The sequence below is a fragment of the Macaca mulatta genome, chromosome X (assembly GCF_049350105.2).
Source record: "Macaca mulatta isolate MMU2019108-1 chromosome X, T2T-MMU8v2.0, whole genome shotgun sequence".
Taxonomy (NCBI): Eukaryota; Metazoa; Chordata; class Mammalia; order Primates; family Cercopithecidae; genus Macaca; species Macaca mulatta.
In genome coordinates, this window is record NC_133426.1 from 49,301,184 (window position 1) to 49,311,604 (window position 10,421).

The window sequence follows — 10,421 nt, forward strand, 5'->3', positions numbered from 1 at the left end:
AATGAATAATAGTAAGAGCTGACACTTATAAAGTGTTAGCTCTATGGTGGGCTATGTCCTAAGCACTTTTCACTTTACATCATTTACTCCTCTTCGCTGCCTCATGAAGTGGATACTATTATCTATCATCTCCATTTTGTAGATGTGGAGAACTTGTCCAGACAGTGTGATGATAAGAGCCTGGATTCTGGAGCCAGGCTGCCTGGGTTCTAATTCCGGCTCTGCCACTCACTAGCTGAGTCCCGAGATTAGTCGTTTAACCCCTCAGTGCCTTGGTGCTCAGTGTTCTGTGCCTTAGTATTTAACTCGCATAAGGTTGTGGTGAAGAAATTGTCAGTACACATAAAGAAAGGTGCTGAGAAAGGAGCTTGAGGCACACAGAAAGTTCTACCTGTGTAAGCTACAAGGTGGGATGGAATAGGCTAAGGGCTCTGGATTTATTTGGGGGGAAAGGCAGTGTCTTGGGGGCTGAGGCACCGCACCGTAGAGGTCCTGGATTTAAGCTTCTGGGGTAGAAGGAATAGGAGGCTGGGGGAGACGACTGGCAGGCTGGGGGTGTACCCTGGATCTGGGTGAGCCACACAGGCTGCCCGTGGTGCTCAGAGGCGATGGTCAGCGTGTTGAGGAAGACGAGCAACAGTACAGCCCAGTAGCAGGCATTGGACTTCACAGCCCGACGGCAGCGTGCCCGAAGGACCCGGTTGGCTCGGCGGAGGCGGCGGCTGGGGGAAGGGGAGCCCACAGGCTGAGATCACCTACCTAAGCCCGCCTTGGGGGGCTCAGGTGGGGGGTCTCAAAGGTGATGAGGGCTTGGAGGTGGGGGGTTTCAAAGTCATGGAGTCAAGGATTCATACAACTTTCCCAACTCACCAGACCCTGGTTTTCATGATCTTGTTTCTGAAAAAGAGGGGGGATGGGAGGTGGGTGTCATAAAGGGCAAAAGGGGAGTCAGTAACTGGGGCCAGAGGTCAAGGACTGAGGTTGAGGCTTGAGGCTAAAGAAAGGACTAGAGTCAGGGTTTGGACTGGTTTCTGGGCTGGGTCAGGGTCTGGGGGCCCTCACAGGCAGCGTGTACAGCTGGCCAGAGCCCCTTCCTCCTCATCCTCATCGCCTTGGGTCTCTGTCATTGAACCGGTGTCACTGGCTGGGAGGCTGGCTGTAGGCAAGGTGGGGATAGTGGTCAGGACCTGAAGACCCCAAGGTCCAACCTTTGGCTTTCACCTCTGCCTACCCACCCCCACCCCAGCCTGGCTGGACCCCCACCATGGCTGCTGGTGGAGTGTGTGGAGCGAGTGGAATGACTGAACCAGCGCAGACGTCCACGCCTCCTATTGGTCAGCTCGGTCAGCTGTGGCCCTGCAGGGAGAGAAAAGACAATTAGGGAGGACATACTGGGGGCAGGGTTAGGGCCATGTCTAGGGTAGGGGCGTCATTTGGAGTCTTTATAGCTGAGGTTGGTCTTGATTCTGCATTTTGAGCCATAATTTGGGAGGGGGGAGCTGGGGCTAGAGTTGTTGCAGATCAGGCCTAGGTGGGTCTCAGGATGGCAGACCACATCTAAGGCATGCAGGGAATGGACCAGATTGGAGTTGCCTACGATGGCCCGCCCGGCCCTTTTAAGCCATAGAACCAAGGTTGCCATCGGCGGAGGGGTCCTCCATGTCCAGCTCTTCGGCTTGAGTGATCCAGTCCAGGTAGCCCCGCAGGTCCTCCTCCATCTGCTGCTTCTCCCGCTGCTTCTGGAAGTCCCCACGAGCTTTTGCTTTCTCTCTCTCCTTGGAGAACTCCCTGAGGGAGGAGGATAGAGGGCTAGGGGGAGGAGCCAATCTGAACACCTTGCTTTCATCTCTCCAGCCACACTAGCCTCCTGGCTACTCTTTGAATATGCCAAGCACATTCTAGCCTCAGGGCCTTTGCACTGACCATTCTCTTTGCTTGGAATGCTTTTCCCTCAGATGGTGCACCTCATCTCTCTTTTTTTTTCCTTTTTCCCAGAGACAGGATCTCACTCCATCACTCAGGGTGGAGTGCAGTGGTGTGATCATAGCTCACCACAGCCTCGACCTCCTGGGCTCAAGCAATCCTCCCACCTCAGCTTCCTGAGTAGCAAGGACTACAGGCGTGCGCCACCATGCCCAGCTATTTTTGTTCATTTTTTGTAGAGATGAGGTCTCACTATGTTGCCCAGGCTGGTCTCGAACTCCTGACCTCGAGCCATCCTCCCACCTTGGCCTCCCATAGTGCTGGGATTACAGGCATGAGCCACTGCACCTGGCTTCTTTCACATTTTTACTCAAATAACACCTTGTCAAGACAGCCTTTCTTTTTTTTTTTGAGACAGAGTCTCGCTCTGTCGCCCGGGCTGGAGTGCAGTGGCTGGATCTCAGCTCACTGCAAGCTCCGCCTCCCGGGTTCACGCCATTCTCCTGCCTCAGCCTCCCGAGTAGCTGGGACTACAGGCGCCCACCACCGCGCCCAGCTAATTTTTTGTATTTTTTAGTAGAGACGGGGTTTCACTGGGTTAACCAGGATGGTCTCGATCTCCTGACCTCGTGATCCGCCCGTCTCGGCCTCCCAAAGTGCTGGGATTACAGGCTTGAGCCACCGCGCCCGGCCTAGACAGCCTTTCTTGACATCTCTATTTATAATCACAAGATCTCTCCATTCTTATCTTTTATCTTTCCTTTCTTTCCACAGTACACATTCCATATAAAACACTACATATATGTGCGTGCCAATATATAAATGCACACACTTATTTTATTGCATATGTTGCTACTTTCTGTCTCTCCCCATCAGAATGTAATACCAGGAAGGCAGAGATTTTTGCCTTTTGTTCCATTCCTAAAATGGTGCGTCACATACAATAGATGCTCATGATTAAATGAAGGAGTATTTCAGATCGGTGTTGAAGGATGCCTAGGAGTTTGCCAGGCACAAAGAAGCGGGCAGTGGCTGAGGGGTGGGAGGCAGGGAGTGTCTAGATCCCTCACCCACTCAGGACGCCAAGCACAAGGTTGAGGACGAAGAAGGACCCAAAGATGACAAGGCTCACAAAGTACACCCAGGGCAGTTCATACCCCATGGCATCTTGCATCTGGGGAGAGAAAAGGCATGCATCCCTCAGGGTAGGCAGACACTCCTGCGTGAGTGTCAGGGAGGAAAGGCAGGTGCAGCCTCCGAGCTCTGTGCCCGCAGTCCACCTCACCCAGTACAGCACATCGGTCCAGCCTTCCATGGTGACGCACTGGAAGACTGTCAGCATGGCGAAGAAGAAGTTGTCAAAGTTGGTGATGCCTCCATTGGGTCCTGGCCAGCGCCCGCGGCACTCAGTCTGGTTCAGCGTGCATGCACGCCCCGATCCCGAAGAGGCACAGGGCGATGGGTCCTCCTCCGCTTCCAGGTCTGCAGGAAGACTGGAGCTTGGGGCTTGGAAGCAGGCCCACTCTCAGTCGCTGCCACCCTGAAGCCCCGCCCACTTAGGAAGTTCGACTTGGGTACTAGATTTTTCTTTTTCTTTTTCTTTCTTTTTTCTTTTCTTTTTTTTTTTTTTTTTTTTTTTTTTTTTTTTTGAGACGGAGTCTCCCTCTGTCGCCCAGGCTGGAGTGCAGTGGCAGGATCTCGGCTCACCGCAACTTCCAGCTCCCAGGTTCAAGCAATTCTCCTGCCTCAGGCTCCTGAGTAGCTGGGATTACCCGCGTGTGCCACCACGCCCGGCTAATTTGTTTTGTATTTTTAGTAGAGACGGGGTTTCACCATATTGGTCAGGCTGGTCTCGAACTCCTGACCTTGTGATCTGCCCGCCTGGGCCTCCCAAAGTGCTGGGATTACAGGCGTGAGCCACCGTGCCCGGCCAGTCCTACATTTTTCTAAGGCAACACTTAGCTCCACTTCTAGGGCAGAACCCTGCGAGCTCCGTATTCTGAACCACTGGCAAGCTAGGGATCCCACCAACAGGGATTTAAATCCTGGCGTGGAGTCTTCTAAATAACAATGAGGCAAGAGCCTGGGGGCGGAGTCTTGTGAATTTGGACGGGTCTCTTGAAAAGAGGGGAGGGTCGGGTAAATGGTCTGAGTGTATGAGACCAGTCGTGGAGAATATAGTTTTTTTTTTTTTTTTTTTGAGACCGAGTCTCACTCCATCGCCCAGGCTGGAGTGCAGTGGTGCGATCCGATCTCAGCTTACTGCAACCTCCGCCTCCCAGGCTCAAGCGATTCTCATGCCTCAGCCTCCCGAGTAGCTGGGATTACAGATGTGCACCACCACGCCCGGCTCATTTTTTGTATTTTTAGTAGACATGGGGTTTCACTATGTTGGCCAGGCTGGTCTCGAACGCCTGACCTCAAGTGATCCATCTGCCTCAGCCTCCCAAAGTGCTGGGATTACAGGCGTGAGCCACGGCGCCCAGCCGAGGATAATTTTTTCTTTTTTTGAAACGGAGTCTCGCTCTGTCGCCCAGGCTGGAGCGCAGTGGTGCGATCTCCACTCACTGCAAGCTCCGCCTCCCGGGTTCACGCCATTCTCCTGCCTCAGCCTCCCGAGTAGCTGGGACTACAGGCGCCCGCCACAGCGCCCGGCTAATTTTTGTATTTTTAGTAGAGACGGGGTTTCACCGTGTTAGCCAGGGTGGTCTCGATCTCCTGACCTCGTGATCCGCCCGTCTCGGCCTCCCAAAGGGCTGGGATTACAGGCGTGAGCCACCGCGCCGGGCCGATAAAGTTTTTAAAAATTGTTTTTATTTTGTTATTATTATTATTATTTAGAAACTGGAGCTCACTATTTTGCACAGGCTGGTCGCGAACTCCTGGGCTCAAATGATCCTCCCGCCTCGGCCTCCCAAATGCCGGGAATACAGGCACGAGCCAAGGCGCAGGGTCTTGTCTTAAGTGCGGGGCAGCCTGTGGGTACAGTCTTGTGATGGGGCGGAGTTATAAGCGAGGTGGGTTGTAGTCTGATTTAGGGCAGAGTCTTGAATATATGGGTGGGACTTGGTTATCTGGGGATGGAACCTGAGCCTAGGGGCGGAGTCTTGTTAATTTCAGCGGGTTTCCCTGAGTGCAGTATTGGATCTAGAAACCAGAGGAGGGGGCATGTTCTGCCTAGGAGGGGCGGGCCGACTAACCGGATCCCAGGAAGTAGCACGTCTTGTGCATTCGTCCAAGGAACAGCTCGAGCCCAATGATGGCATAAATGATGATGACGAAGAGCACGAGCAGTGCAATGTGCAGCAGCGGCACCAGAGCCTTCATGATGGAATTGAGCACTATGTGCAGGCCTGCGGGGAGGGAGGGGTAGGCAGAAATAAGGGCGGGGTCAGCTCAGCCCCAACCCCACCCTCCACCTCCGACCTCGGGGGATGTGCCACTCACTCGGGACCCCAGACACCAGTCTCAGTGGCCGCAGCACCCGAAACGCCCTCAATGCCTTCACATCGAAGCCTCCTGGCTTTCCCCCGGTGTGCGGGGCGTCGCCTGGCCGTCCGGGGCCCTGCTCCAGCAGCACGCTGAACAGCCTGATGGGGGAGCACCGAGCAGGGAGGCGGAGGTCAGGCCTTGGGATTCCCCCCTCCAACCTAACCTTCTCAGAAAAGCACAAGTCCCTGTAACTAGAAATAGAAATGGGTTTTAATAATATTCCTGATTCTGGCTGCCGAATGGGGGCGGTCTGAAAGAATCGCTTTCCTGAGCCCAGAATTCAGCAGGCCTGAGGGTAGGAAGGCGACTAGGGTGGGGTGCCCCCCGCAGACACGCACCCGACAACGACGATGATGAAGTCGAGTAGGTTCCAGCCATTGCGGATGTAGGCGCTGGGGTGGAGCACCAGCCCGTAGGCCACGATCTTGAGCACCGTCTCCACAGTGAAAATCACCAGGAATACGTACTCCACCTGCTCCTGGGGGGTGGGACCGGGGGCGGGGCGGGAAGTCGGGGAGTTATTTGAAGGCGGGGTTTGACGGGGGCATGGGGAGCATCGTCAGGACCGAGGGTGGGGCTGGGCCAGGCAGGGCCATCCGGGTCAGAGAGGGGGCGGGGTCTGGCTGGAAGGAGTGAGCTCTACTAGGTCTCTAGCTGGCTGGGAACGGGCTGGGGCGGGGCGGGCCTTACCAGGTTGTGGTTGGCAGTGTTGGAATCGTCCTCAGGGAAGGGGATGTAAACTCCCAGGGCCACGCAGTTGGCAAAGATGGTCAGCAGGATGAGGATGTCGAAGGGCCTCAGGTGGACACAGTCAAGGACCCTGGCAGAGTGGCACTGGAACCCCCACACTCCCTTGGGGACCTCCCACCCAGCACTGACCCTTGACTCCCAAGGTGACAGGTCCTGACATTCTCGACCCCTGCCCTCACAAGGCCTTGACGTTGTCCCTCCTGGAAATCTTAGCCATCCCCAACTCTTGCTGTGATTCAGTCCTTGACTCTTGAACCCCGGTGACCTTTGCCTTTCTGAACCGGCCCCCCAATCCAGTTCTTGACTCTTGACCCTGATGACCTCAGCCCTCCTCCATTCCAGCCCTGACCCAATTCTTGACTTCTGGTACCCTGATGACCCTTACCCCTGGGCCCCGCCACTGCCTTCCAGGATGCTTCCACTCCACGATGCTGATGCAGGACCGTCGCAGAGGATTGGCCAGGGTGAGGCAGAAGAGTGCCCGAGGTGACCGCTGGGCACTGGCCACTGCCACTGTCTTGTGCTTGCTGTGCTGGTTTCTTCGCTTAGGGGTTCCTAGGCCTGATGCCCCACTGCTTTCACCTTCCACAGCTGGGGGCCCGGGGCACAGCCCCCATTCGGGACCAGGGCCTGCCCCATTGGCTGGACTGGGCTCTGGGGTGGTGTCTATATGGAGAAACTGTGTCAGGGAGGGACAGGGTATTGGGGCAATTGTGGCTGCTTCCTACCTGATCCTGTCCTTCTGTTTGAAGGAAGGAGAGAAGAGCATGGAAAATTAGGGAGAGCTGGGAGTAGCTGGGTTAAGGACTGGGAAGTAAGAGTGTTCGAATTAAGATTAAGGCTAGAGTGAGAGTTTATAGGGGGAGTGAAGGTGAGATTACATTTCCAAATGCAGTAGGGTTTGGTGTTTGAGTTGGGGGTAAAGTTTAAATTGCCATGCGGTGGGCAAATTTAAGGTTAAATTTGAGTAGTGGATTTTGGGTTAGGGTGGAGATGGGTTTAAATATAGGTAGGAGTGGAGCTTTGACTAAGGGTTAGGACTGGGTATTTGAATGAATTGGAATTAGAATTAGGATACAGGTTAGGGTCAAAGGTGAGTTTTGAGTGGGACTTGAAGTTTGCATTGGGGTTTTCAGCTAAGACCACTCCCAGTTCCCATGGTCTCGTTTCAGCCTCAGAGCGGCAGTAGATTGGCCTGGTTAAGATTCTCAGCTTTGGAGGAACCAGGCTGCCTGAGTTTAAATCCTGACTCTACCACTTGGTAGCTATGTGTTGCCTTGGGCAAATTATGTAATCTCTTTGAGCCTCAGTTTCCTTATCTGTATAAAAAGGATGATAATAAGACTACCTACAATATATCGGTGTTGTGAGGATTAAATGAGTTCAGAATCAAAAGAATGCCTGGCACATAGTGTTATTCCCATTTTGCGGATGAGAAAATTGAGAAGAAAAGGTTAAGCGACTTGCTGAAGTGCCTGAATGGGGAGTCACACCCAGTCTAACTCTAGAGCCCTCATGGCTTACTACCATCATCAAGTATGTGTTCTCTCTCTTTTTTGTTTTTGTTTTTTTAAAAGGGTCTGTGTACTTTCTGGAAAGTCAGAGACTGCACTCACTAACAGTATTGACATCCCGGGGTTGAGGTTGAGGTTAGGTGACTTTAGGTCTGTATCTGGGGTGGGGTTTGGACTCTAACAGGGGTTTGCCTTCTGGTTGGTAGACTTTGTGTTAGGTTTCAGGTGGGCGTTCGGATAGGGGTCAGAGCCAGGATTGAGGTTGGGTTTCCTTTGGCAACTAAGGCTGTGGATGAGGCTGAGAGGCCATGGGGGGCAGTGTCTGGGTCAGGCTGAGCATTAGGGCTCTGGTGGCAGAGAGGCTGTTTGGGGCTGGCTGGGATGGGGAACAGGGTGATGTGGTTCTGGTCACCTAGAGGCTCTCTGGGGGTGAGGTCTGGGTGGGCAATGGGTGGGTCAGAGGGGCTGAGGGTGGAGCTCCACCTTGCTCCAAGGGTCTGCAGGGATGGAAGGATTCTCTCACCTTTCCTGCCTTCAGATTCCGACATCTTCCTTTCGAGATTGAAGGGCCATCTGCACACAACCCCCCTCTCTTTCCCCAGCTTTGGAGGGATTAAGGCCACAGGGCGGGGCGATAACAATGTCGTATGGGAGGGTGGTGGTGGGGGTGCAAATGGGACGTTTGTGGGCCAGAGCCTGGCAACAGATGAAATGTTTACCAAATATACACCTGCAGCAAACAGTCAAACTAAAATAAGAAAAGGATGTCATTTTCCAATAGTATATGGAATTCGAAGTATGTAGGAAAAACCTAATATATGTGCAATATCTCTATGGAAAAAAGATCAAATATTATCAATTATTATTATTATTTTTAGAGACAGGGTCTTGCTCTGTCACCCAGGCAGGAGTGCAGTGGCTTGATCATAGCTCACAGTAGCGCTGAATTCCTGGGCGCAAGTGATCCTCAGGCCTCAGCCAGTTGTGCCTCACCATGCCCAACTAATTTTTTTTTTTCTTTAAATTTTGGGTTGCTTCAAACTTTATTTGAGAAAAACAGAAGATAAACGTATCAAAAGAACACACAGGTGGGTGCGGGGGCATGGCTAGTGGTGGCAGCCAGGGTGGGCATCCGGGCTAAGGCTTTTACTTGACTGCAGACTGGTCGGATTTCGCAGCTTCTAGGCCCCCAAGCTGGGACCGCGACTCTAAGGGGATCTAGTTGGACTACGTGGCTAGCTTGGGCATGGGGGCCTCCACGGTCAGTGTGCCCTCAGGGGACAGGAAGGAGGAGACCTTGGTGGGGTCCACACCGTGGGGCAGCGTGTATTTCCGGATGAAGCAGCGGGAGATGTAGCCATGCTTGTCCTGCCGCCCTTGTGCTTGCCGGTGATCTCCACCACGCCACCCTTGGTCTTGACCGTCAGCTCGTCAGGGGCGAAGTGGTTGACGTCCAGGGATACTCGCCAGCGGTCCGCCGTGGGCCGGTTCTCCGAGACCCCGCTGCTGAGCTGCCGGCTGAGCGCGCGGCTGTAGGCGGGCGCGGCCACCGCGGGGCTCTCGACCGCGGTGGGGGGCAGGGGGCTCACGTAGCCTGGTCAGCTGCTGGTGCCAAACCACTGCGACCAGCCCGAAGGCCTGGTCGAAGAGGCGACTGTGCGGGTACCAGTTGCGGAAGGGGTCCCAGCTGGGGTCCGGCAGGAGCCATAAGAGGACGCGGCGCTCGGTCATGCTGCCAGGCTCTGCTTGGGACGTCTGCTTGGACAGGTGTCATTTTTTTTTTTTTTTTAAGAGATGGTGTCTTGCTGTATTGCCCATGCCAGTCTCAAACTCCTGGCCTCAAGCGATCCTCCAGCCTTGGCCTCCAAAACTGATGGGATTGCAGGCGCGCCTCGGCTGTTCAAGAAATGGTTACATAGATTTCTTTTGCTTTATTTATTTATTTATTTAGAGACAGAGTCTCGCTCTGTTACCCAGGCTGGAGTGTAATGGCACAATCTCAGCTCACTGCCACCTTTGCCTCCCCAGTTCAAGTGATTCTTCTGCCTCAGCCTGCCGAGTAGCTGGGACTACAGGCATGCGCCACCATGTCTGGCTAATTTTTCTCGTTTTAGTAGAGAGGGGGTTTCACCATGTTGGCCAGGCTGGTCTTGAACTCCTGACCTCAGGTGATCCACCCGACTCAGCCTCCCAAAGTGCTGGGATTACAGGCGTGAGCCACTGCACCTAGCCAGTTACATAGATATTTGCTGTGTAATTATTCTTTGGAGTGTACAAATGTGTATCATATTAAAGCATTTATTGAATGCATGAATACTAGTAACTATAACTTACATAGCGCTTTCTTATCTTATGTGTCAGGCACATAGTACAACATGCTTTATATAAATTAATTCTGTTTTAATCCTAAAAAGCAGGTACTGTCAATAGTCCCATTTTACAGATGAGGAGACTAAGACATAGGGAAGTAGTCGCTCTGTGTTAAAATTCTGCCCTTAATGTGTACACTTTCATAGCCTAGAAGATGAATGCCGCCTTAAACGAATGAGTTAAGAAGCCCCTTTCTGTCTGGCCCCTCCACTCCCCACCACACGGGTTGTTCCTTTTTCCCTTGGAAGAGCCCACTGGACTGCAGGTGGAAGAACTACAACTCCCAGCAGCTATTGCAAGCTCAACCTCCGTGCACACTCACCCCAGGCCTCACATCCGGCATGCGCCGTGCTCGCTCACAGAACTACACTT

General features: G+C 53.4%; 1 protein-coding gene and 1 pseudogene across 18 annotated transcripts in view; both read right to left on the bottom strand.

Annotated features, from left to right (window-relative positions):
• CACNA1F (calcium voltage-gated channel subunit alpha1 F) overlaps positions 1–8,258 on the bottom strand; it is a 28,491-nt gene extending 20,233 nt beyond the window's left edge. For 10 of the 18 annotated variants that reach the window (XM_077988735.1, XM_077988745.1, XM_077988742.1 and 7 more), the window contains exons 1-10: positions 5,754–6,036; positions 5,371–5,513; positions 5,124–5,276; positions 3,209–3,405; positions 2,994–3,097; positions 1,631–1,788; positions 1,264–1,356; positions 1,063–1,156; positions 871–897; positions 562–722 (exon numbers count right to left, since the gene is read on the bottom strand). In XM_077988735.1, coding sequence (XP_077844861.1) covers positions 562–722; positions 871–897; positions 1,063–1,156; positions 1,264–1,356; positions 1,631–1,788; positions 2,994–3,097; positions 3,209–3,405; positions 5,124–5,250 — 961 coding nt within the window. In that variant the 5' untranslated portion in view covers positions 5,251–5,276; positions 5,371–5,513; positions 5,754–6,036. Of the gene's footprint in view, positions 1–561; positions 723–870; positions 898–1,062; positions 1,157–1,263; positions 1,357–1,630; positions 1,789–2,993; positions 3,098–3,208; positions 3,406–5,123; positions 5,277–5,370; positions 5,607–5,753; positions 6,037–6,105; positions 6,212–6,581; positions 6,832–8,202 lie in introns of those variants that run through there. The other 8 variants (XM_077988746.1, XM_077988740.1, XM_077988743.1 and 5 more) reach the window with 3 other exon arrangements.
• A 567-nt stretch (positions 8,259–8,825) lies between these two features.
• LOC715831 (heat shock protein beta-1 pseudogene) lies at positions 8,826–9,517 on the bottom strand (annotated as a pseudogene).
• Positions 9,518–10,421: the final 904 nt, after the last annotated feature.